This window comes from Synchiropus splendidus, chromosome 15 (assembly GCF_027744825.2).
Source record: "Synchiropus splendidus isolate RoL2022-P1 chromosome 15, RoL_Sspl_1.0, whole genome shotgun sequence".
Taxonomy (NCBI): Eukaryota; Metazoa; Chordata; class Actinopteri; order Syngnathiformes; family Callionymidae; genus Synchiropus; species Synchiropus splendidus.
Window position 1 is genome coordinate 3298119 of NC_071348.1, and position 26561 is coordinate 3324679.

Consider the following 26561-nt stretch of genomic DNA (forward strand, 5'->3'; position numbering starts at 1 on the left):
CTCACGAGATGTGGATAGATGGAAATGTGGATGGCCGCAAGATTTCAAAGGCACCAGGCCTCAGAAGCAGGGAAGTTTGACCCTAACAGAGACCAACACCCTTCTCATCCCAACATGATGGCACAACCATTTGGGCACTGTACAAGCACGAATAATCAGAAATGTCAGTTTTTCACTTCCTTTTAGCCTTCTAACCAAAAGCCTGTCCCCTGAAGTGGGAGGAAAACAGAGTGCTAGAATGAGGAGTTACTAATGAAACAATTGCACATTGAAAATGCTGAAAGAGAAAGAAGGAAAAGCTTCGGACCAGTGAGTCCATGAATACTGACACTTGTTTGACAACCATTTCCTCAATGATCTACGTTAAGTCGGTCCATCCCAGAGAGGCACCGTCAACAGAGGGAGAGAGGGAGTCGCTCTCTAAACAAAAGCCAGACACTGGATTTCCACATCCATAACCTCTTTATGTCCCCGTAGATATTTCCTCTCCTATCAAGCTTGCTGGAGTCAATCCGCTGCAGCAGAGAGCCTCCATATTTCACCGCCTCTAATCAGTTCACTTCCTCTGAACTGACAGCCCGCACCGACCATGGCAGCAGGAAGAGTTATGGAAAATATGGATGTGATCATGAAAAGAAGGAGCGAAATACCTTGCGGAGCTTTAACGGTTATTAAGCTCTCGAGGTGGAGGTGTGGCAATGAACAAAGAGTGTTAATAAGCGCGAGGATTGTGGGCACACACAGCAGTTCCTCCTCCTCTACGATGTTGGCAGTCAAAGACATTAGACATGGAGGCTGGCAACACTCATGGAAGATCATGTACGTTCCTGTTTGCTTCAGTCAAGTGTCACACTCGCTTTCAGCTCTTCCAATTACATTAGAGTGATTCAGTCCTTCATGGCTCAAAATGATGTGCTCGGTTCCGCATGCTGCTGATGAATAGCTTCAATAGTTTGTTGTATATATATATATATATATATATATATATATATATATATATATATATATATATATATATATATATATATATACACACATACACATACACATACACAGATAGATAGATAGATAGATCTTGTTGGTATTGTGGCAGAATGAAGCGATACAATGAATATTATTGAGCGAATAACGGTGTGTAATGAAGTCACCAGGCTCGCGAATTTACAGTGCTGTGGTGCGTTTACGGTCCGTTACTCCCTTTTCAGCAACACAGATCAAATGAGATGCTGGTTAAAATGCAACTGGCGCGTTTTTTTAATGACTAATATGAGGGAATTCAAACGTAGGACACCATTTATTTCCGCACGTGTTGTGCTCGCAAACATACACCGACCTTTTTTGGGGTATAAATTACACTTTTATTTAGTTATACATTCGTAAATATAAGCGGGGTTTATCAAAACGTCACATTTGAGTCACTCAAAACCCGCATATTTCTGGTTGTATTTTCGGAGAGAGATGGTTTTCAAAAATGTTGAGTCACAGCAGCAACATTTGGAACAATAACAGTGTTGATATCATTCAAATACCTGGCGCCATGATGAGACCTGCAGCGAGGTCGTGGTATTTTGGGAAGCGACAGCTTCGTGAAAAACCCAGCACAACATCCACGGGAAAGTTTATTTTATCGCCCACCGAGCAAATAGTTTGTGTTTCGGGGCTGAATGGGTCAAAGGAGTGTCATGGGAAGCCAGCGGGATAACGCAGCGGCTGCTGGTACAAAGTTACCGACCCCGCCAGACTCCTATCACTTTTCTGACGTTTAAAGTTTCAACCGATGAGTAAAACTTTTCCAGCACTGCTAGCAGATACACATGGAGATGGAGTCTTACCTGTTGGCCCCTCGATGCCATCGGCGTAGATCTGAACAGTCAAAATCAAGAGAAAGGCGCAGGTGTTCATCGTGAGGATGTTTTAGTCCACTTTGGATGTACAGGGCAGGTCATTTCACAGAGTCCAGCAGGTCCGGACCGGGCCGAGCCGAGCGCATCGATTCCCGCAGTTCTCCGGGAGTTTCACACACGCTGACGGAGACGGGGCAGAGCTGCAAACTGACGTCAGGAAGCAGTTGAGGCGAGAGATTCTTTCCCAAACCCACTTTCGTCTCTGTCGCTGCGCGGCGCTCACAGCGAGAGTAGGGCGCCTCCAAGTGGCTGGACGGTGAACTCACTCTTGGAGCCAAGAAGGGTCGAGATGGATCCCTTTTCAGTTCTACTTGACATATTTCTAGTCAACGCCACACTTCACAGAAAACAATTAGTAACAACGCAGCGCAGGTACACGCAAAACTATTATTTGGAAACAATTTATATATGCCAAACAGAGCCATTTATTCATAGAAAAACAAGCGACCCACAGTTTGTTTGACACTGGAGTGTGGCAGAAGAGAATTTACAGATGCAGAGCAGAACCTATGTTCCAGCTGAGATTAGTTTTAAAGCCATGTTGCATGTTGGAAAACAGAGAAATATGAGAAAGCATTTTTCATCAGTAAATCATTCCTACACAGGACTAGTGTGGGTGTCGACACAAAACTATGCTGCCACTTTTTTAAAAAAAAATACTGGTCTCACACAGCATGGTTTTCTATCAGTGCTGTTTGGGTCTGTTCACTGAGCAGTCAGTGAATGGGTGTCTCTTTACACTCAGTGGGAGTAAATCATCTGCAGTCCGTGGTCCGGCCCTCAACATTACATTCTGAACTGCACATGCTATTTAAAGTGCTCCTCTTAGTAAAACAGCTGCTCTAGCCTTTTAAACTTTTGAATTACAGGACTCTTATGACATTTTAAACGGCTTGAAAAGCAAACACCTTGAGGCACTTTAGGTGGAACAACTAGCTGTGTTTATTTTCACTCCATCAAACTGGTCCTCTCTGTGGGAGTCACTCTCACTTGAAATAGATAACATCATTTGTCACAGAGAAAACTTCAAAAATGAATCAAAACTAAACAAGTTGGAGGTGGAACTTGATTTTTTTTTCTTTTTTTTAATATTCAAATCATTAGGGTTTAGGTTTTATTTCGATTTAATCTAAATAAAACCCTTCCCACTGTAATAATAATCACGATTTACTATGTTTTCAAAATTTGAAACCAGAACGATCACATTGACATGAGCTTCTAGAGCAGGGTGGAAGTGTTGCAGTGACGTTTTTTTATTTATTCTTTGCATCCTGAGGTTTTAAATTTTCCAACCGTCATCTCATTTCCTCTCCTCCACGATGGAGGAAATCATTTTATGCAACATCACGTTGCATAAAGTGGCGCCCCTTCGAGCAATGGTTAATCTCTAACATTAGCATGGATATATATTTTTTTTGTTTCTGTCAATAGTAAATGGAAATGAACGCTTCCCAGATTCTCCACAGCTCAGTCGTCCGCCTGCATCTTGCATCACTGTAAGTCCTCAACTTTGATTGTAAACCGCTGCTGCTCAACACGATCAAAAAGCTAGAGTCGTCTCTTCCTAAGTAAACAGCCATTAGGACAAAAGCTACTTGTAAAAACCGCCAAACAGGTTCCACGTGGCCTTGAGTGATGAAAGCAGATACAAGAGTGCACATGTGTTGAGTTTCGCCTTCTCACGCCCTTGTAACGGCTGCATAGAATATCCTGCATACATTAAAAAACCCTCTTATTCTGTGCTTTCATCTGCATTTCAGGGCTCGTCTTTGTTTTATGGGGGCTGGTCTGGTTGGTTGGGAACAAACTGTCACTGTGTCATCGTTCCAAAAACCACCTCTGTGACAAGTGAAATAGCTGCGAGGGATTCTGGCAGGTGCTGTGTGAAAGCAATCGTGGTGCAAGTTATTGGACAGTCGTCACTTGCGTTCTCTTGCAGTGCATTAAACGCTGCTTAAGGTTCGGTGCAGAACCCAGGCAGCTCGCGCACAAGTGCTGATGCTGCACTGGTGTTATCAACATGGCTGTGCCGGCACTTTTGCCCGTGGCTCTAGGAGGCCCAATTAGATCAAGACGCCATTATGCAGGCTATTCATCATTCATTTTGTTGTTGCGTGAGAACATTAAAGCAGGAGATTAAATTCAATGGGGCCAACAGATTCGGGCGAGGCGTCCAACAGAGCGCATCTTGGTCTCTAACAGAGTTTGTCTGGAATGACAGATGAAGGATGGACTGCAGGCAAAATTACATTCCGGTGACAGAGTGAAGAGATGAACGTGCAAACATCTGGAACCGCCTGACGCAGGGCAACCCTCGTTAACATGGTCTGCTATCGGTGACTGTCAAGTGCTGCCACCTAGTGGCAATTGGAGTCGGAGATGGAGCAGCTGAAATGAAAGGCTGAACAGTAACGGGAATTGAAGTCGAACTGTGCGCACAACAAGAAAGGAGCGCGACAAGATAGTGTTTAAAAAAAGTATAAATAAAAGGACGGCAGCACTGAAAGATATGAAGAAGGAGTCCACACCCTGGGCATATTCATTTACAGATGAAGCCCCTCCTGCTCCTGCAACACAACGAATATGGTGGCAACTGTGCGCAGCTCTTTGGAAGCCCCGAACTGGAGCATGTCTCAATGTTTTGACGTTTCAGCAAGAGAGCTGCTTGACAGCACCTGTAAATGTTTCTGGGATTGTTTTCGCCCGTATTTTTTTTAACCCAATGTTCAAATCCAGAACAGATCATCGAGGTGACGGAAGGACAGTCACTATTTCCCCGTTTTACGTAATGGAATATGTCCGTACTCGTCCGCATTACGCCCTTGTTAGTCTTCTGTCTCGCTCTGTCAATAACCTTCCTGCTGCTTGGAACTATTACAAGTCAAAGACTCTTTGTCATTTCAGTTTCAGGAGCTGTTGCTGTGCATTACGGGACCAGTGGAACAAGTGGAGGAGGTTTTATTGGCAGCCATTAACAATAACTAAGAAAGTAAAATGAATACAAATAATTTAGGTGGATGTGGTCCAAGGTTTGAGCTAGTTCAAGATCACACCTTATCAACAGAATATCACATCCACCAATGTGATTTGAGATAAAACAAAACATCACCGTGCCTGAACATTAATAATATATTACTTATTACAGTGTAATAGCTAGGATGTGTACTGAAACCTTTATTTATTCATTAATATGACATTTAAAAATATAAATCTTAAGTACTTAATTTAAATGAAAGTAAGAGTAAACAAGCAAAATATATAAGTTAAAATATTTACTAGAATGAAAAACGGGTTAAAAGCTAGGAATCTTTTTAACAAGCTTCTATTTATTGATGTTGCTTATTTTTTAATTCTTCCGTCAGGTAAACAGTATGTCCGTTACAGTACTATGTCATTACCCGCTACATTGCAGTGTCATAATGACCCTTGTACTACTCTTAAATCCAGTTCATTAAACTCAGGGTCTGAGGTCAACACTCCTCGATATGATAATACATGATGCATCAAATTTTTCAACTCTAAGTCCCATAATGCATTGCAACAATTGAAGCTCTGATTTTAGTGAAGCTAGCGATGGGCTTGTGAGGCTTCATGAAACAGTGTTGCATTTAGATGGTGCTCTCTGCTCTTAAATCTTTGGTTTTAACCAACTATTTCAATAAAACTTCACATCATTTTGAAACCTACAGCACCACCTACTGAGCACTAGAAATAATAATCCTGTTTCATGAAGCTTCATCAGCCCATCACTGAGCTAAGCTTATGTTATACAAGTGAATTGTCCTGATTTCTTTTTCACAATTTTAATTCTTACAATCACTAAGTTACATTTGCATGACCTCTTTTCACAGGTTGACTTCCATCTCATAAATCCTCGTCACATTTGCAAACAACATCCACCACTTTATGGTTTGTTGGATTTGTATTTAGAGACTCATGACATCGGCCAGCACACGCCTGGTGCGTTGATGGAGACAACAAAGGCAGCTGTCGCCAGAAATAATAAATACATCAGAAAGGATTGTCACACAGGAAAACTCATCATATTTACAAGTGGCTGGAGGGGTTGCAAGGCTACATTCCCACATGCACAGTGAACAACAGCAGATTTGTGTGTTACATTAGTCAGTAATTTTGGGCCCAACCTGCTGACAGCGCTGGAAGACTAACACAGACTCACCAAAATGGGATCCTCACGCAGAAAATTCTCCAAGAGCTGAGCTAGAGGACTACTGCATTCATGAGTGACTGCTAACTTTGACCCTTTGAAGTCCAAGGAAACCTTTCTAAATCCACAACTACGTCCAGGTGCCTTCATCTAACCCTCTATACGAACTTGATCCAGGTTGAAAATGTCATTTGAAATGGCCGTGTTTTACCTCCAGGGGGCGCAGATGATGTGTCTGCTGTCCTAACTGAATGTACTCCCAGTGTCTGGTGAACGACTGAGGTCCTCACTCTCAAACTACTGGAGACAAGATAGCGTTTCATTCCAGTCTCATCATGATCACATGACCAGTGTTGAGGAGCGGTTCTAACCTTTCAACCAAGACATGGTGCACCAATTTGGCTTTTTGAGGGAATAAGTCATGTTACTTTATCAGTATCACTCTGAAAAAAGGAGTGCGATATGAGAAATCCAGTACTAAAAATAAACTGTACCATCATCAGCATGTTTCAACGCCGACACCTTTTATTTTGTTTTGACTTTCTTGGATGCTTTTCTTCCTAATACTTTTTCCACACCACAGAGAACTGCTGTCTCCGTCAGCTTCTCATTTTGGGGCTCCTGCTGAAGCCTGTCACCCTCATGTCCAAAGTCCTGGCGGGTCCCCGAGCGTCCGTCGTGTCCCGGCCGGTGGACTTTCTCAGGCTTCCTGGCCTCAGTGCCATCAAGCTTCCCCTCAGGTCTGCACAGGCGACCGTCTCTGCTGGCAGCCGGCTGGTACCGGCTCCCAGACGGAGAGAAATGGGTGCCGTGATGAGGATTAACGGGGAGTTGTGGGTATGACGTGGCAGAAAAGCCCATGAGAGACAGAGGCTGGATCACAGAGTTGCTGACGGCGGTCGGGAGCAGGTTCTGGCTCGAGCTGTTCAGGAGGGTCTGTGGGGTTTTACTGGCTGTGGATTTATGACTTCTCACCTTCTTCCTCTGTCCTTCGAAACTGTCGGCCGTTTCTACAAATTAAATAAAATCATCCACAAATACAATGCAACAGCCTCAGAAGTTCTCCCTCACCTCTGTGCTCCAGGTTCTGGCTACATTTGTGTCCCACAGCCTGCCGCACTGAGTCCAGCAGCCCAAACATCTCACACAAGGTATTCAACAAGATGGCGTCTGCCAAGGAGAAGATCAACATCATCAAGGACAGCACAGAAAAGTGACAGTCGCCTCTGCAGGTCAGAGTTTTGCAATGTAATAGTCAAAGTCCCCATCAGCGTTCGCTCTTCAGCTGCAACTGAGACACACTGTAGTGGAGAGAAGACTGACTTCTAACAGCCTCAGGCTGTTTGGTGACAATAGGCACGATCACATGATGCCCAGAAAACCAAACTATTGCGTTAGTCCGGCTGAGTTCTGACTTTTAAAATGCATGTTAACAGCTTAGTCCGACTACTGGAGAGAAATTTGACTTTCTCTTCTCGGACTCCACAACCTAGATAATGCGGTTATTAGCTGGACTGAGCTAGCATGCAGCCACTACCTGGACTCAGCTAGCATGTAGCCAGTTGCTGGACTCAGCTAGCATGTAGCCAGTAGCTGGGCTAAGCTAGCATGCAGCCAGTAGCTGGACTCAGCTAGCATGTAGCCAGTAGCTGGGCTAAGCTAGCATGTAGCCAGTAGCTGGGCTAAGCTAGCATGAAGCCAGTAGCTGGGCTAAGCTAGCATGTAGCCAGTAGCTGGGCTAAGCTAGCATGTAGCCAGTATCTGGACTCTGCTAGCATGTAGCCATTAGCTGGGCTAAGCTAGCATGTAGCCAGTACCTGGACTCAGCTAGCATGTAGCCAGTAGCTGGGCTAAGCTAGCATGTAGCCAGTAGCTGGGCTAAGCTAGCATGCAGCCAGGACTGGACTGGATGAGGTGCAGCTGCACCAGCTTCAGCTCCACACTGGAAGTAAACAAACTCTGAGACTCATCGCGGTCTAATAATATCTAATAACCTTTCATACAATGGAGAAGTGGTGTGTGTAACCTGATGAGAGGATTTCACACAGACACATCCACACAGAAATACGCAGCCAAGCCAACAGAGTACGAGGCATGCCCATCAAACTAACACACGCACAGGCACGAACACAAACACCACAGAACACAAACTCCATCCTGGACACCAGGTGGCAGGCCTGATAACAACAGCAACACAATTCTGCGCGTGCCCTCAGGCGACTAAAAGATGAAGAAGATCTATTAGCGAGTAAAAGTTGTGTTTCGTATCATTAATTCCACATTTCATCGTCGAGTCCTCAGTGATTGAAAAGCTATTAGCCTTTCATTGCGCAAGTATAATGGTTGCGAACCTAAAATAATATGAGAAGCTCCTGAAAAAGTGTTGCTTACTCCTGAAAAGATGCAGAAGCTATTGACAACCTGGCATTAGACCTTCTGTGTGCTCTTGTAGCACAAACAATCGGTGACAGTGTCATTGTTGCTAGTGGGTATTAGCCACAAAGTGCCCTTTAATACAACAAAACTCCGCTAAAAATGGCTACGCTAATTAGCATGTTGACAAGCGCATCATCTTCCAGGGTGGGTGTTTATTTAAGGAGAAGAAACAGATTTTATTTTCTTATCTGGTACTCTTCCAAACTCACCGGTCTCCTGCAGGTTGTCCTTCTCACTCCGAACTTCAACTCCTTTCAGAGTCGCCAAGAACTCAGTCTGCAGGCTGGACAGGACGTCCCCCATCAGGCCCGAGTCCGCCACACACCTCCAGAGACTCACACCTCCATCTGAAGGTGATGAGACAGAAGGAATATCTGAGGCTGGTGTGACAGGTAGATAGGAAAAATGTCGGACGTCGTCCGAAGAGGGATTGATCAAAGCTCTTTAAACAGAGTTTCGGGGCTGGGGAAGTAATGGAAAAAAGATTTACAGAGATAAAGGAGAGGTTGTGGAGAAAGCCTGGATCAGTTGCACAGAGAAGTTCTGAACTGAGTCGATGTAATAGATAAATGTCGGGGTGAGATATGTGGAGAAATCTGCCCACTTTCATGTTGGTTTAAAGTCCTGTTGCCATGAATGCAAAATGTCAGGAGCAACAAATCCTATTACCTGAGGTTAAACTCATTTATTCCCTCCTCTCTGCAGGATACGGCGGGAGGAAAGGTTGACAGCCACAGATGCTCGAGGAGTGTATTGGCTGAGAGTCCCGCATTTGTAACAAGTGATACAATACAAACCAGTTTCTGACTCCAGGCAATGCAATTTCCTGAGCACAACAAAGCATCCCTGCAGCTTTTATTGTCCAGCTCCTGCGCTCCATGACCTTCACGAGTCACCTTCGAACTCATGGAAATGTCAGACGTGCAAGTTGGAAATGCAGACGGACAAATCAGACATTTTAGTGAAGAAGGGACAGAGTCTCCCACAAGTGCCGACGCTTCAAGAGCTGGAGGTCAGAGGGCGAGAGGAGACAGTCGGTGCGATGGCGTCGGTTTGACCTCTACATGGAAGGTCGTGATGCCCATTGTTCTCCATCAAATAGACAGCATAAAATCTTCATAATGTTTCGTAGCAGCAGCAGCAACAATGATTTAGCAGCCAGTAGCTGAAAGGTTTTGACCTCTAGAAATGTGAACATGAGAGGGTTTTTTTCTACAGTACCAAGTTAATAGTCAGTAGCGTCCCCTTTTGGTGAATGCCAGGAAGACAAAACAAAACCAATTTTGCATAGATTCTGCATTGAATAAAAAAAAGCATCTGCTGGCCGAGGTTGTAAGTCGGATGTTACTTGTATTTGAACATCAAATAATGATGAAAATGTATTGTGTGTATAGTGTATAATATTCCCAGCAGACTATGATGTTTGCTGACCATATAGTTATCTGCAATGATGGTGAGATGAGTTGGAGAAAAAGGTGCTGAAGGAGAATACAGGAGGAAGATGGAGGGAGAAGTCATTCAGATTGAGGGTCAGAGATTCAAAGAGGAGAGTGCAGGCATGGTGGAACAGGTGAAGACCCGACTGTCAGGTGTGATCTGAGACAGGCATCCAGAATGAAAGGGAAGCTCAACAGGAAAGTGGTGAGACCAGCCATGATGTGTGGTTTAGAGGCTCTGGCTCTGACACAAAGACAGGAAGTAGAGTTAGAAGAGTCAGATGTCCAGGTTGTCAGTGGGAGAGGCTGGGAAAGACAGGGGTAGAAATGAGTGCAGCAAAGTTAGGGAAGACAGATGGCTTGGACAGGAGGAGGAGGAGGTTAGAGGTGGACATGCAGGGGAAAAGGGAGGCTCATGCATGTGACAGAGGAGGACAGGTGAGACCAGTGAGGATGATGACGATAGGTGAAGGTGGAAACACAAAATACAAAGAAGCAATGACAGAACAAATGTTGTTGCTTCAAGCTCAGTATAGCACTTTTTTTTCAAGAAAGATGGAAAAATATATTTTTTAAATGGGCAAAAAAGCTTTCAAACATTACAAGAGGTTGAGATTCATTGTGTGTCTTGATTTTCCTATCATCGCCTCCATTCACCTGGTGTGCTGCTCTTCTTTCTCTTTGAAGCGTGTCCGTTGGCAGCGCTGGTGTTGATGAGTCCAGCCAGACCGGGACACCACTCTGCAGCTGAGCCCAGCTTGTCCTCCAGCGGCTCCGCCACTTCATGTCCGACCTCTTCCAAAACAGGATGAGCAGAATCAGTCATGATATCGTCCGCTCACGTCTACAATGGAGCGTGTGAGCCGTCCTCTTTGCGGCGAGGTGGACTGGACTGAGAGCGGCCTACCTGTCAGCGAAGGCAGCAGACCTCCCAGGGTGTCCAGAGCCAGGCAGGCTGGACTTGGCTGCACTGAAATCCCGGCAGGAAGCTGCGAGCTGTTGATCAGCACGTCAAATTTGGTGCTGCGGCAGGTGTTGCTGCACACCGTGTCGTGCTGGTAGAAATCTATCTGCCCAGAGTCCATCATTTTCCTGTTGGAGCAGATGCCAGGCAGCGCATTATGGAGGGAAAAAAATGTTGGGGATCTGACAAGTCCTTTGTTGCCACATTACCACTTAACTTCACGATAATTATCATGTCATATTCAGCCAAGTCACAAACTCCGCAATTAAAAGTTCTGGTCCAGAAAGTATTACAAAAGTTTTTAGTATGAATATAAGACATTTATTTTTACTTTGAATTTGGCTTTGTGTACGTGGTTAGAACAGTGGTTCATTCGGCACAAAACATGGCAGCCTTGCTTTGTTTTACAACAGATTTAATACATGAACTGCTTCTAAAATTGGATCGGAGTGTCAATATAGACTCATAGCAGAGCACAAATACTGTCTGCATCCACATACCTGCTTGACTAAGTATGTTCTAGTATTTATGTTTTCATCCTCATGCCAGACCTCTTTTTTCTCACTTGTTCGCAGAACCTTTGTTTTTCCTTTTTCATTGCATTTATTTATACCTGCTTTTCTTCAAAAATATATACATATAAATACGTCAGCACACAGTAGCTAACCTAATACAGAGAAGGCACAATTGAAGCGGTTTGACTTGAATACAAATATTGAAGCAGATTTTTGAATTAGTCCAATGAAGCCAGCTTGATCATTGGCAAGCTGAGTTACAAATAGTCGAAGAATGAACAGCTAAAAAGCTGTGCAAGTAAGCTCTTTGACCACACGATGGCGTCTCTGCCCATGAGTGCAAATACCAAACATAAGCTGTGTAAAATACCCAAATATGTTTTGTATATAACACAAACAAATCGTTTTTGCAGTTCATCGTAGAGGCTTCTATTGTGCCATGTCCATCACCAGGTGTCATGAAAGAATACGCCGAAGAGCCTGAATAAAGTTGGCTTGTCTGAGATGTATAAGTTCCTGGCAACGCTGGAATATTGAGACTAGAAACAAGTGGAAACATGACAAGGAGGGTGAGCAGTATTATCTGACAGCGTTCTGGGGTGTTATCTAATCCCTCACAGCTGTGATGGTGCTGAGGTTTGGACGCCTGAAACCCAGCATGAGCATCTCTGAGGTGTCATCCATCTGAGGCGTGCGCTGGAGGGACGGCCTGCTTTAAATGTGGACCGACCGAAGTGAAGTGGTACCTGAGCATCACGCCTCCCAGCCTGATGGCTCGCTTCCAGTCTTTGAGGGTGGCTTTTCCCGCCAGGTGGACAAACTGCTTGGGGCTGATGAGCTGGTCATTAAACTGGTGGGAAAAAGCCGAGTGAGAGCGGCTCCAGTTACAGAGACACAAGGCGGCTTGTTCAGAGGAAACCCATTTACTTTCACGCATCTGACGTTGATTCCCGGGCAGACGAATTTCTTGAAGAGCAACACAGCCCTGCTCTCCCCGCAGGTGATGGGGTAGCCGTACTCCATCTTCTCTCCTTCTTCTTCGCTGTCGTCTAAAAGGTGGGGTCCAAAAAGTCGCCTCATATCAAGAGCTCAAATAAAGCTATCAAACTGTGTTTGCACATTCACGTTTGGACAGCAAATATTCAATAAACAGTTTCAACACATGTGAGATTGAATTGAAAAGTAGTGTTTTTAACGGCATAGTTGAGGGACTTACCATGATGCGCCTCTACAGCCAGCACTGTAGTCCCAGTGCCTGCAGCGTCATGGTTTCCCCTGCAGAGGGAGACATATACGCGGTAACAGACAACCACATACTGTACAAGTCCGGGTGAAGACGGTGACCCTGAAGCCACCACGTACCAGGGAAGACAACGAGTGAAGCAAGAAGAGATATCGCTGCCGTTTACATACACATCTGCATGCCTCCACATTATCACACAAACCTTTGCCAACTAACCACAACTGTCAGGCCAGAGACACACTCCATCTAAACCTACGTAAAAACTCACACCATGTGTATACATATACACATCCGTGGCATAAAAGAACTAAATAAGCGCAGTGAAACCAACAAACACATACCCTTTAAAACAAGAAAATACACACTTTTATTCAACAAAACAATTATAGAAGAACACAAGATAAAAACACAAACTGCTTCGCAGTGAGCCACAGACACACAACACACACACACACACACACACATGTCATGACTTGGTGAGCGAGTGAGACCCACATCTGAATAGCAGCAGAATCATGAGAACAATATAGTAAAGATTTTCTTAATATAGGCGGTGAAGTTAAATTGGTTCCAGCCAAGCCTGGGATTAAACTTGCAACCTTTCTATAAACAGTCAACTGGCCAGAGTTCGCCTCCTGCTCCTATCAATGACACATTCAGTTCTATTTATTTACGCCTTATTGATGAGGTGGGACCTGCCACACTTCATGTGTTCTCCTCCCCTTGCTACAGCGATCAACACGGAGCGGCGTCCCTGCGGAACTCACCCTTGCTGGATGGGCTGCAGGTGCACTACGACCTGGGTCTTGGTGCCACTGGAGTCCTCCTCCTCTTCTTTCTCCATCATGAGATCCCCTGAAGACACAGTGACCTCAGCACCTCTCCTGCACGCACAGAGGCCCAACCACGCATGTCAACATCAGCGTCAAGGATCCCACACACGCATGCAGTCACACTCTTTAATGCACACACACACACACACGCACGCACGCACAAGTGATGCAAAGCCTCCCCCAACACTTGGATCTGGCATGCGACCGTCCCAGAGCTGAAACCGCACTGTTTAAAAAGATATGAGACACCAGTGAAAATGTTGGCTCATTCTTCTTTTCCTCTTATTTAGATCGCTGGATGTTGACTGAGACTCGCATTGTTTTAATGACAGTCCACAAGTGCGAGCCATCCAGCGATCGAAGATGTGGTGTTTTACGACTTGCTGAGACGCTTTCTTTTTATTTCGCGACGGAAACGCGTGGTTGTAAAAGGCGGGTTAAATTGGGAAGCCTGGGATTAAACTGGAAACCTTTCTAATGCCAGAGCGCATCTCAGCCACGAAGCTCTATCTATCTATTAATATCTATTACTATCTATCAATGCGTATTAGACGGATGTTTTAAAGGAGAAGGCTCTTAAATATACATATTTTAATAGTTGTTGAAATGTATTTGGGTGGGTTTTTACAAATGGCCCACAAAGAAAACGGAGTCTTGTGAGTTAGCAAATGAAACCTTCGCCAAATGGATCCTCGAAGACTGTGTTTTTAATCGATAGCAAACTCAAATTGAGTGGAAACACGGTCAAGTGGGAGGCTCGCGCACTTGCGTGCCTCGCGTCTGAGCGCAGGCACGCACCCCGCACTCCGTCACTCCACCAGACAACACCACACTCACAACTTCAACACTCACACCTTTTCAAAAGACTTTAAGAAACAGTGGAACCTACTCACTCTTGGCAGAAGCGGAGCCTTCATCCTTCCCCGGACTGAAGCAGGCAGGCAGGCAGGCCGGCGCATGCGCAGTGCCGCACTCAGAGGAGCATCTGTCCCGCTGTCACGAGAAGCGGCGAGTTCGCACGCGATGAGTAAATCGGTCAAACTGCTCTTACGTGCGTGTGCACGCCGGCCTGACACGCGCACGCTCGCACGAAGATGGTGTGTGTCGTGTGTGTTCAGCAGTTTGGTCCGGAGTCACGAATTTACTCAACACGTGACTCATTCAGTGTGAATATTCGGAAAGGAGCGTTTTCTTGATGAATATTAAAAAAAAAAAATCGGCATCATGCAAGTCTCTTCTGGCAACCGTCATGACAGGAAGAAGGAATGACGTTTCATTTAAATCACCAAAGTTCTGTTTTTGATCCACGTATTTATGATTTTGTTATAACGATCAAGAACCGACACAGACATGCGAAACACCATCACATCCTCGAGTATCGATGAAAGCAGCTACAGATCTGAATGTCGTTCCAGGTTCCAACATCTTCTAATAAAAAAAAAAAAAAAGAATACATTGATTCCGTAGTTTTTGAGCCACTCTAAACTTAAGTTGGCGACTCTCCTCTAGGGGACGCTGCAGCACTAGCAACCCCTCGTGGTGACTGGTGTCCTGAGGACAAGGTGAGACGAACTGAATTTTGATACGGATGGAAGAAGGATGTCCGGAACAAGCGGGTGGAGAGAGTACATCAGAGGAGGATGCAGTGAAGCTGAGCGTTCATTTGGGGAAGAACACCAACCCCCTCAGATGTTCTGCTGCGCTGCGATCTAATATAATTGAAGTCATCCCCATGTAACGACAGCAATAACTCACACATCCAGATGTACTGTTGATACCAATCTATAAATGATGAGGCGGTACCGACTGGCCAGGATCAAAGGGGCGCCGCTGGGCAGAACTTTCTTTCATTGACTTGTTGCTAGCATTGTTGGAACCTCTCGCTAGCTTGGGTTTATTACAGCCTTTACTCTGTTTTTGTGGTCCTACTCTATTGGTAAAGTAAAGGGTTCTTGGTAAACAAAGTGCTCCGTTCCTATAAACCGCTGGTCCCAGATCAGCGTCCGTCATCGATTAAAGCCCGCCTCCTTGCTTTCATTGGACGCCTCCCTGGCGCTCGGTCTCGATTGACAGCCTCAACAAACCAATCCGCGTCGGAGTTTTCCTCCTCTGCCCAATGCAAACGAGTGTGTACTTTGCACCTTAACTTTCCTCCCGAGTCCGAGCTTGGAGCCGCCGCGGCTCCACTGCACTTCCCTCATCGGGGAGAAAAAACATGCTTGCAATGAACTCTAACATCGAGGATGCTGTGAAATCACTGGCTGTCGCGTTTTGGATTGCGTATGGCGTCTTTTCCGGACATGTCAGTGGTCAGGAGGGTAAGACAGACTGGCACTGTGTTGACTTTCGCTAAGTGAAAAGCTTCCACTGTTCCTCGTTATGATTTCAAATGAAATGTGCACTTAAGAAAGTGAGCCAAGAGCTGGATTCCCTGTCTAAACGCGTTGCGACCCTATCACAACCGCTGTGTTCTATTGTGTGAACAAAGTACAAATGTTTAGAGAAGTATCAACTCGTATGACTGGTGTATATTCATTCTGGTGTGTGTGTGTGTGTTAGAGGTGTTCGTGTGGAGACGAGGAAGAGTTGTGAACATGCTCTGCCTCCTCTCGTGCATGTTTGCCATCCTGCAGTTTACCTTTCCCACAGGTCTGACCAGCCGAGTCCATGTGAATCACAGTGACCACACACGCACACACACACTTAATCCACTTGTTTGTGTCTGCTGTCCTCACAAGTCAACGGAGTATTTCTGAGTCACAGTTGAGACACAGCTGAGGTGGGAGCGAGTGTCTCCGCCTGTGTTGTAAGACTGTGATTGACACATTCAACAGGATGAGACAAGGCATTGACGGGTCAATCTTGAACATCCTGTCTGCTTGTGTGGACCTGCGGGGGCCTGTCAGCCGAGTAGCAAAGCAAAACACGTCTCATCGGCTCCTTTGGATTTTTACACTCCTGTGTATGATTCCAAATCAATGCTGCTGAGGTTTAGTGAGAACTTCCTCGCCCACCGGAAAGTGACAGTCATGCTCCGTTGCCCCCGGCTACAGTATGTCACTGTGGCATTTCCAGGGAATCCTTAGGGGCCAGCGGGAGGGGCAGCAACCTCCAAAAAGCTGCCGGGAAGCAGGGGTGTCTGGAGTGATGCACACGGGGTGAGCAGAAGGTTATTGTCCTGCTTCCTCTCCGCAAACTCTCCAGCAACCTTATATGGCAGAGTTGAAGTCAAGATGGTGGCTGTGTGTTTTGACCATTCTTGAGCTGCCTCCGTCTCGCCATGTGACCACAGAGAATCGACTCATGTTTTCTGTCGTGTCACGGATTTAAATATTTGTGTTTGGAAAGTAAATAGTGAATCATGGGTCAGAGAGATGATTCCACCTCCAGGAAGATTTGGGACAAATGGGACCACAGAAAGAGGAGTCTTCTCTCTCGCGTCATCTGGTGGTGTGTTGGTCTAGACTGGAAAAGGCTGTAATAAATATGGGAAACTTATTGATTCATTTATTTTCAAATGGGAGAACAAGACAGCAAAATGATCAACTAAATTGGTGTCATTCCATAGGAAAAAAGGTCATTTAAATATTCACTTTTTATTCATGTGAATATTTATGATGAAAACATGTCATTAATCTGAATGAATTCAATTAGTGTAGTGAATATCTTTAATAAACAATCTAGAAATGTTCACCAATAACTTAATACGTGAAGAAAAATTAGACAAATAAATAAAAGCATGTAGTTTATCAAAATATCAAAGATATTCTGGCTGCTGTGTAGCTGTGTGAATGACAAATGGAAAATTTGAAAAATAGCAGTTCATGATTACGTATGCTTTAAGTACAAAACCTATAATATCTTTAATAGCAGGTATATTTGAATATAAATAAATCTTCATGAAGAGAGCCAAAGTTAAAAAGCCAAAAAATGGCTTAATGCGTCATGAAACATCTCCAATGATTCATGTTTAAATGAGGGAAAAAAGTAACATTTCTGACTTTGGTTTGCTGTTTTTGTGGAGTTAAACGTGGAATGGTGGCGGACGTAAACCAAGTCCTCCAGGAGACGCTTCACCTCGCCCTGTGTTGTTGCCTGCGCAGGTGATGGCTGCGGACACACACAGTTTGGGACGGACTCCGGCACCTTGGCCTCGCGGAACTTCCCCGGCACATACCCGAGCAACAGCTGGTGCCGCTGGAAGCTTCGTGTGCCAGAAGGTCGGACGCTGCTGCTGCTTTTTGGAGACTTCGACATCGAGAGCAGCGCGGCGTGCAGCAACGGCTCGCTCTCGATCACCGACAACAACGGGGAGGTCCGCCTTGGTACGGCCTGTTCTCTCACACGGTTGCTCAACAGAAGAATCACTCACTCCACATGTCTGGCACGCTTGTCCCGGGGGGCATCTGATTCATCGGATTCCTCTGCGTGATTTGTTGAGCCACTTTTACTCCGCTGGCTCATGTCATTTGATAAATACCAAGCTGCTTCTTGGCAGGTCCCGTGTGCGGGAAACTGATGCAGAAGAACCTATCGCTCCCGAGCAACGAGGCGACGGTGGCCTTCAGCTCGGGTCAGCACCGCTCCGGTCGAGGGTTCCTCCTGTCCTACACCACAGACCAGCATCCAGGTGAGCGTCGCTGCGTCACAACATGTTTGCCTTCTGGACGCCAGGAACGTGTGGGGCTGAGTGCAACTTTCATTTATGGGTTTACTCAGTCCCGCTTGGTTGTGTGAGTCACTGCTGATTGGCATTCATACTCCATCGTTGGCTTTGCTCAGGCGTGTTTGCACAGAGAGCTGGAGTCAGACTCCTCTCGGGCTGAAAAGATTGAGGCCTCAGGCTTCAGACTGTCACTCAAAGTTGGCTGGAATCCTGGCCCCTCCCCCTGCTCACTTCTTCAACTCGCACTCCTCCACACGCCGAGGCCGCCTGTTTTTCACTCACTGCCAGTGGAGCAGACACTTTGACGTCTGTATGTGTTGCTCACTTGTTTGAGTGGCTTCATGACTTCGGACATGACTTTAAAGGAAAAGTCACTATCGACTATTTCTGACTTGAGAATCCATGCGTCCATTTTCTACCCTGTAGCTGAGGGCAGGTCGACGAGGCCCAGGTTTACCTCCGACCAGAACCCTCATCAAGTCACATGGTCTTCCAGCTGGAAGGAGAGACCTCCTGACTTGGTGCTCGAGCCAAGTCACCTGGCTTCAATCAAGATGGAGTCTCACCCTATTTCCAGCTCTCTAATTCATTTCAACTCCTGGTAGCCGCTTGCTTTCTTCTGACCTGGACCACTACCTCCTGCAGCCGGGACTCACCCCCGACCTGTGCACCCCACTCGCCTCAGATCTGGACCAAATGATCCCACAAATCTGCCCAGTGGCACCAGGGAGTCTTCGTCTGATGGAGCCATGTCAAGTGCAGCAATAAGATTGTGAGGCCTCAGAACTGAAAGCCCTCTGGCTCCTGGCCGTGGTCAGTAAATGTCATCAGCAGTGGCAGCATGGAAGGGCCGCCCCACACTCTGGCCTGCTTCTGAACCGTCTGCCATCCTCTGAGATCAAAACTACTGCGAGGAGAGGTTTCTGAAAACACTGTTGCCGTGTGTCTGGGGAGACAGGAGTGTTTGGTCCTTGGCTGCCAGAAAAGTGTGTCATCATTGGATGTTTACGCTGCATATAATGGATGCTGTTAAATCTGACTCCTGTTGAGACTAACACTGTTGAACGGCATTCGGAAACACAACTGCTCCAGGAGGTGAAGGAGGGCACTTCTTTTTCACTTCCAGGACCAGGTTCATCGGCGGAGGAGTGGGTCCGTCCCTACATGGAGGGTCAGTGTAATTGTGCAAGTCTCCCGTTCACAACATGCACAGCTACGTTGTGTGTATGACATTGAACCAGCAACCTTCTTCGGCCCCCACAAAGACACGTTTTTTTCCAAATCCCTGGTGTGTGCGACCAGATCCAGCAAAAGGTCCAGAAGTCTTGTGAAGCGTCTTGTGAAGCGTCTTGGCTCGCCGCCGGCCTGTGTGCATCATCACTTCCTGTTGTTGTCAGGCTTGTTTGTGGGAGCCGGTCATGTCTGGAGCGAAGCCCATCTCAGACAAACCACAGTCTGTTCCCGAGATCACTCCGGCACCAGTCGGCCAGTGTGACGGAGTCCAGCGGAACAAAGAGCTTTGTCACATCCCCTCTGAGGCTGCTCTCCTGAATTAGAACCCAGCCGGGAACATCACGGCGCGCTTGTCGGCCGCACCGCTGTGACGTCACTCTAAACACTGTTTACATCACACCGTCTCTCATGGCTGCTGATCCCTTATTTTCCAGATCTCATCTCGTGCCTGCAGCGAGGCTCTCATTTCACTGCCCCGAGAATAAGGTCAGTTGAAGTCACCCAGTGAGTGCCAGCCTGCTCTGAGCCGCCTCTCCTCTCTCAGTGTTTACTGCCCTGCTGGCTGTCAGAACATCAGCGGGGACGTCTGGGGAAGTTCAGAGCAGGGCTACAGAGACGTGAGTACGGCCGCTCATCCTAAACATTCTAACAATAATGGACGGCTTTAACACCAAAATAGTTCAAAAGCTTTTTCTGAGATGACGATCAGTAACAAGGTCTTAGTTTAATGAAACGAATCTTGGAGTGTGGTTTTTAATAAACGCCACCGCTGTAATTGTCCCCTCCAGGCTCAATAAGAAGAGGAACAAGCATCTGTTTTTAAGTGAACAACAATCGTCTTCAGAAGAAGTGAAGTCCCACGCTACTTAGCTGCTAAATGAAATTCAGTCTGAGAGGCTGAGCCCCACTTTTATATGGAGGGTTTCGTGTAAACATTACGGCTGCAAAATCGGAAAAAGAGGGGCTCGATTTGAGCGGGAAAACAACGTTCCTGAAGTGAAGAAGCAGTCGCCGCTGTGAATGTGTGGCGCATGCTAATGCTAACTCCGCTAGTCAGCGGATTACATTGCAGAGCCTCCACGTTCATATTTTACGATTCCTTCTTCTGAATAAATCTCCTCGAATGTTGCTGTTTTCCAAACCCCGTGTCTGGTCCTGGTCAGACGTCCGTCCTGTGCAAGTCTGCTGTTCACGCTGGATCTACCTCCGACGCCCTGGGAGGACCCGTCACTCTGTCTCGGGAGAAAAGTCTCAGATTCTATGAATCTACGTACGCAAATGGGATCCAGTCGAAAGTGTGAGTTGAGCAGTGGACATGCGACTCTGGAGGTGTTAAGTGTCACGCTCTCACGTGCTCATCTGCCGACAGGAAGTCGCTATCGGAGAAGAAGCTGGTCTTCCATCAAGGTGCGCTGCTTGCATGGTGGTTCTGAGGAGCTCCTGGTGGACTCACCAGCCTGTCTCTGCAGAGTGCAACGCCATCCTGAGAATATTCACCTCCAACGCTTCGTCGTCGTGGCAACCGACCAGCTGGTCCCTGGGGAACATGGACGAGGCTCGTGAGTCGGTTCAGTGGACATCCGCAGGTGATGACTCCCGACCCTGGGTGGAGCTGGGGCTGACCGACCGCAGCTCCGTCACTGGTAGGACGCCAACACTGAACCTTTGTTTGGAAGACAGCCGTGCTCACTCCTGGTGTCTCTGTCAAATTTCATTGACCTGAACACGGCCATTTTCTTCGACCCACCTGCAGGAGTGATAACCACAGGGTCGGAGGAGCTCTTCCTCCTGTCCTACTCTCTCCAGTTCAGCAAGGACAGAAGGAACTGGAAGGTCTACAGAGGAGCTCTGAGCAAAGACACAAAGGTCAGTTTGACGTCTGACTTTGTGCTTCCATGACTCACGTGAGGTTCCTCAGGTGTTCCCGGCTCACACCGAAGGTCACCTCCGAGTTCGCAACAACCTCCTCCCTCCTGTGGTGGCTCGCTTCATTCGCCTGCAGCCGCTCACCTGGCGAGGTCAAGCGTCAGCTCAGATCCAAGTCCTCGGCTGTCCCATCGCCAAAGTCACGTCGAAGACCCGCTCAGCTGAAGGTAAGGATCCCTGCTGTGGACTCAGACGCCTGCTTCCTCCGTGCTCATGCTGTCCTCTCACCGCCAGACTCTCCACCCGTCAGATTCGGGTTTGACACCGCTCACCCCAGCAGCTCCCCGCCCCCCACCACGGAGAGTCCCATCCTCGTGGAGACCAGATCCCGTATGTGTGTCACACGCTCCCAGTTTAATGTCTGTCATGATGCGTGAATGGTCCTGCAGGGTCCGGGCAGCCGGTCATGCTGGCGGTGGGCGTGGTCTTGGGTCTGATCATGTGCGGGACGTGCTTGCTGGCAGGAGTCTGGTGGAAGCGCCGGTATGTTGGTGAACCTCCAGAGCTTCTGACTGGATTTTAACGTTGGACTCTCCTTGCAGGAAAAAAGAGGCTCAGATCAAATATTCTCTGCCGACAAGTAGGTGTCTGTTCCGCCGGGCCCTGGCCCCGTCTTGCACAGTCGTCTGAGTGTTTCTCGTTGGTCAGGTTGCCAGAGTTTCCAGGTGAAGAGCCTCCCGTGTCCTCCAGAGCTCATCTCGTACCCTCTGGAGCGAAACATCCACGACTCGCTCCCCGCCCCTCCTCTCAACGGTGAGACGCACCTGCCTCCCGAGTCGGCGCTCGCCGTGGTCAAGCCCCTTTTCAGACCGCTGACAAACAGGCCTCTCGGTGGGCCGTCCACGCCCCCCCCTTCCTCCGGCCCACTGGGCACGGCCCATCACCCAGTATAAACATTCCTTTCTCTGGTCCACGGAGCTGCGCTGAAAGAGACTCTTTAAATGGAGCTTGATAAAAGCAGCTTTCCAATCCGCCTCCCCTCCCCCCACTGAAGGACCCCTCGCTGAAAGGTTGAGTAATGAAGTGAAGTGCGGCTAAAACAATTAAGGCCGCCGTCTTTTATTTGTATGCTAACGTCTGTCAACTGCTAAGCTACATTCATTTATCATATAAAACCAATGCAAGTGCGTTTAAACTTAAAAATTGAGAGCATCCACCTGGTGTCTCCAGGTGTAAGAAGAACTGGACCGGAGATACACCGCTGGCTCGGTCGACAGCATATTAGCTTTAGCCAAGTAGCTTTGGCTGAAGCTAATGGGCTGAAACAGTGTTAATATTCTAGAGGGCACTTTGATGCCTCATTAACTGAGAGCTGTTGAGCTCTAAAAATGATTGTGATGCTTCATGAAGCTTCATCATGTTGGCTTTAGCAATCGCTTCATGAAACAGTGTCAGAGCCCACCAGATGGCGCTGTGCTCAATAATACTGCACATTTTTCAACTGACGTGACATCATCGCTCCACAAGCCCCACATTTCCTAGCTACGCTGGCACGCCAAGTTATGAGGCTAGCAGCACACTTCCCCACTAGATGGCGCCCTCCGGACGCTTGGTGCTCCACTCTCTCATCTCTGTTTGTCGTTCCAGACTACGCTGAGCCGGCTCTTGGGCAGAAACTGGGCTCGACGTTCAGACCCTCCTCAGAGGAAGCCTACACCGTCCCGTACGCCTTCAACCACTACGACACTCCCAGCACTGTGCCGGAGTACGCCGAGCCTCTTCCTGCCGAGCCCGAGTATGCCACCCCATTCAGCGAGCCGGACTCGGCGCCGCCCGCAGGCCTCCTCCACACCAGCACCAGTCAGCTTCCAGCGCAGGGCTGCGGCCACGCCGACTATGACTGCCCCTCCCACAGGATGCTGTCCAACGGCTACTGCACTCCCGCAATCCACGCTCACAACACCCGACCTGACAGTGTGGTCTATGCTGAGCCCAAGTCATGTGACGCTGTGACGCAGAAGCATCTGTGAAGGCTGGAGCTCACTGGCCTCCAGCAACCAAGACACTTGTTCAGTGAAGTGGCAGCTGTTGGAGACTCTGTTGAAAACAGACGTGTGGCTGGGTGGAAGTGAAACGACATCGTTTATACAGACGTGGGTCTGGAAATATCCCTTTAATCACATGTTGCACTTTGATATTCATTTTGTTAAATAATTTCAAAAATGAAAGCGTTGTTACGATTTATTTCACCGCTAGGGGGAGACGTTGAAAAGTCTATTTAAAAAAAAAACCCTGCCGTTTTTGACCCGAAACTATAAAAAAAAACGGGAACGATGAAAGTTTCACACGATATTTTAAATTTGAAAGGCACCTGTCACGTGACAAGATGGAAGAATGTGAGGCAAGTTGGGGCGTTGTCGGCTCATTTAACTGCATGCGCGGCATCAGCTGCTGGAGACTGACGTCGCTTCTCTGAACGGTGAAAAAAGGGTTTTAAAAAGTTGCATATTCCTCACCTCAAGAAACAAGAGTTTATTTTCTGATGGCACACAAACCTTTTTCTTCATACACAATGTACATTTTTACAAAATACAGATCAGCTAATTAAATATTTTACGTCCATCAACAAAGAATTTGACAAAATTCTTCTCAGCCAAAACAGACACCAAGCAAAGTGCTCCATAAAAGTGAAGCAAATCATGATGATTGACTGTTGAAATGAGCAAAACAAATATATGAGTAATGTTAGAAACAGATTAAATAGAATGTTGACACAATTTTAAAAACAAATGGTCTCAGCAGGTGGTCATAATGTAAAGCAGATTGGTTTTGAAATGTTTTCAGTGACAGAGGTCTCCATTGGCAGAGGCTGGGCACTAGACAACACGCCTATAGACACAAACTCAGCTCCTCACTTGGGTTGCTCGGTGTCTCCGCCAGCCTCCCCCTCTGAGGAGTAGTGCGCCAGGGTTTGGTGTCTGTTCCTGGAAGGAGCATCTTTGAACCCGAGGCCACAGTCCTCACAGGTGTAGGGTAGCTGGTCTGGGACCCCGTCCTCCCCATCGCCTCCCTTCAGCGCACCAGAAGGTTGCTGAGCTGGTGCCAGATTCAAACCTACACTGGGCGTACGGACGGTGAGCGGGCGTCCAGCACCTCCTCTGTCCTCTGGAACCAGCCCGTGCACAGTGCGGTAGTGAAAGCTGATCCCAGATCTGTTGGAGAATCCTTTATCGCAGATGCCGCACACGAACGGTCTCTCGCCAGTGTGGATGCGGGTGTGGATCTTCAAGGCTCCAGACTGAGTGAAGCACTTCCCACAGTGGGTGCAGCTGTAGGGTTTCTCCCCCGTGTGCGTCCTCTGGTGAGCCCTGAAGCCGGCCAGATGCGGGAAGCCCTTCCCACAGAAGCCGCAGGTGTACGGCCTCTCGCCGGTGTGGATGCGTCTGTGGATCTTCAGAGCACCAGACTGGCTGAAGCTCTTGCCGCACTCGGAGCAGGTGTAGGGGCGAGCGCCGGTATGGACGTTGAGGTGGATGCGGAGGTTGCTGTGGGAGTTGAAGGTCCTGCCGCAGTGAGAGCAGAGGAAGCCGCAGGGCTTGCCGGCGTGCTGGCTGAGCTGGTGCTGCAGCAGCTGGGAGGGTCTGGAGAAAGAGGCGGCGCAGTGCATGCAGAGGTGCGGCTGGGACGCAGCAGGCGGCTCCTCCGGCTGTCGGCGGTGTGAGCACGGCGGGAAGGATGGCGGGCACGTGAAGCACGGGAGGGAGAACCGCGGCTGAGATGGGAGCAGCTGTGGGCAGGGCAGGCACGAGGTCATGGGGCAGTGGTGGTGGTGGAAGTGGTGATGGGTGTGGGAGAGCTCGGACTTGCCGCCCTCAGCCTGACTCAGCATCGACCCACAGGAACGGTACACACACGGACATGGAAACACGAAGGGGTTAAAAGAGGACGCTCGGGCTGAAGGCTCCCCGCTGGACTGAGTCACGCCCGAGTTGTCTCCCTGCGTTTGCATCCTGCGCTCTGACTCACAGGTGCTGGTGGCCTCGTGGGTCACGCGCTGCTTCGCCCCGGTGCTGGCGCCGGCCGCTGAGGGCGAGTGAGCCGGGGCAGCTCTCGGTTTTAACACCTCGAAGGAAGAGGTGGAGGAGGGGCAGCCTGGGCACGTGCAGTCGTGATCTGGGCAGAGAGGAAAACCCATCAACATTGGCCTGAAACAAACCCTTATTTCATCCTCGGTGGCATGAGACCTGTACGACTTTACAAACACGGCAAACGGTAAACACATTTTCATTGTCGCTACTTGTACAGGGTTCAATCTTGTTTTCAAACCTTACATTTGACTCAAAATACGTTGTGATAAGAACGCGACCGTGGTGAAATGATCCCACAATGCCGGCATTTTGGGTCGCGACTGTCTCCTCTTGCTGCGGATGACGTCATGACTAGTGACTAACAAAGCCGCCTGCCACTCATTTATGAGGCGATTAAAGTCGACTAGTCGCTTGGGCCTCTTAATATCATTCACATATCAATAAGGGGACAGAAAAACATAGAAATAAGTCCCAAAGTATTATTAGTTATTAACACCTTCCAGTTTCTCGTGTTTCGATTGTGACAACAAAAACTAAAAATACATTTTTAAACCATCCAAACGGCTGTGCGCGACTCCACTGACTCGTGTGTGTTGGTTCGAATAAAAACCTTCTCTTCCGGCGACATTCTTCTTCTGGGCTTCTGCTGAAACGCCCCCGGTGTTGGTGACACCCGGGAGACTTTTGGGGTCACTGACGGGCAGCATGAGGTCACCGAGGAGCTGGTGCATGTCCACCCAGGTGCTCTGCTGCGAGCAAACAGTCGTGTTGAACCCCGCGCTTTTACGTCGCGATGGACAAGACAGCGACACTCAAATGCTACTTACGATGTCGCCGATCTTGTCTCTGTCCATAAAGCTGCAGAAACACAGAGGTTTTAGTTCCTTGAGGCTAATAAAGATGCGCAGGGAAAAAAGAGGGCGGGACAATAACAACGGCGCAAAGGCAGCGATGTGATTGGTTACAGCAAACAGTCACAACGATTCCCGACCAATCAGGTTGCACGTAGCTTTTCCATCGCGCTGTCCTTTTCTAGAGATCACATATATAAAAACCGATTCAATCAACTTACCAATTATTTCACAGCTATACATTATGGGTTCATGATTTTTAATAACATATATGGCTTAATCATATTTTGTAGCGTAACTGTATCCGGGTTTCGGTCACGTGACCGGATGGGAATTGTAAACATTAGAATGTGGCAAA

The 26561-nt window shown here is 47.7% G+C and overlaps 4 protein-coding genes across 13 annotated transcripts in view; 1 reads left to right on the forward strand and 3 right to left on the reverse strand.

Moving 5' to 3' along the window:
• The window catches only part of ptprub (protein tyrosine phosphatase receptor type Ub), a 152399-nt gene extending 150318 nt beyond the window's left edge, over positions 1–2081 (reverse strand). For all 8 annotated transcript variants that reach the window (XM_053886913.1, XM_053886910.1, XM_053886912.1 and 5 more), the window contains exon 1: positions 1833–2081. In XM_053886913.1, coding sequence (XP_053742888.1) covers positions 1833–1902 — 70 coding nt within the window. In that variant the 5' untranslated portion in view covers positions 1903–2081. The remainder of the gene's footprint in view (positions 1–1832) is intronic.
• A 3524-nt stretch (positions 2082–5605) lies between these two features.
• Positions 5606–14491, reverse strand: LOC128772143 (glucocorticoid modulatory element-binding protein 1-like). 2 transcript variants are annotated; one of them, XM_053888249.1, is made up of 10 exons: positions 14393–14491; positions 13434–13521; positions 12640–12698; positions 12351–12472; positions 12170–12273; positions 10852–11036; positions 10602–10739; positions 8718–8855; positions 7144–7242; positions 5606–7082 (listed from the first exon to the last, which is right to left on the reverse strand). In XM_053888249.1, exons 2-10 carry the CDS (start codon positions 13511–13513, stop codon positions 6598–6600), a joined length of 1410 nt encoding a protein of 469 aa, XP_053744224.1. In that variant the 5' UTR covers positions 13514–13521; positions 14393–14491; the 3' UTR covers positions 5606–6597. The 2 variants fall into 2 exon arrangements, with proteins under 2 accessions (XP_053744224.1, XP_053744223.1); XM_053888248.1 differs by having other exon boundaries at positions 13434–13550; positions 14393–14449.
• A 1174-nt stretch (positions 14492–15665) lies between these two features.
• On the forward strand, positions 15666–23843 carry si:dkey-34d22.1 (discoidin, CUB and LCCL domain-containing protein 1). The gene is made up of 15 exons (XM_053843955.1): positions 15666–15817; positions 17603–17824; positions 17998–18129; positions 19833–19884; positions 19943–20015; positions 20562–20695; positions 20768–20805; positions 20868–21041; positions 21152–21264; positions 21317–21491; positions 21559–21654; positions 21714–21807; positions 21867–21904; positions 21973–22077; positions 22912–23843. Exons 1-15 carry the CDS (start codon positions 15715–15717, stop codon positions 23292–23294), a joined length of 1932 nt encoding a protein of 643 aa, XP_053699930.1. The 5' UTR covers positions 15666–15714; the 3' UTR covers positions 23295–23843.
• si:ch211-79k12.2 (uncharacterized protein LOC568844 homolog) lies at positions 23268–26282 on the reverse strand. Of its 2 annotated transcripts, none has more exons than XM_053843957.1 (3): positions 26180–26246; positions 25963–26098; positions 23268–25437 (listed from the first exon to the last, which is right to left on the reverse strand). In XM_053843957.1, exons 1-3 carry the CDS (start codon positions 26204–26206, stop codon positions 24176–24178), a joined length of 1425 nt encoding a protein of 474 aa, XP_053699932.1. In that variant the 5' UTR covers positions 26207–26246; the 3' UTR covers positions 23268–24175. The 2 variants fall into 2 exon arrangements, with proteins under 2 accessions (XP_053699932.1, XP_053699931.1); XM_053843956.1 differs by having other exon boundaries at positions 23269–25437; positions 25963–26101; positions 26180–26282.
• Positions 26283–26561: the final 279 nt, after the last annotated feature.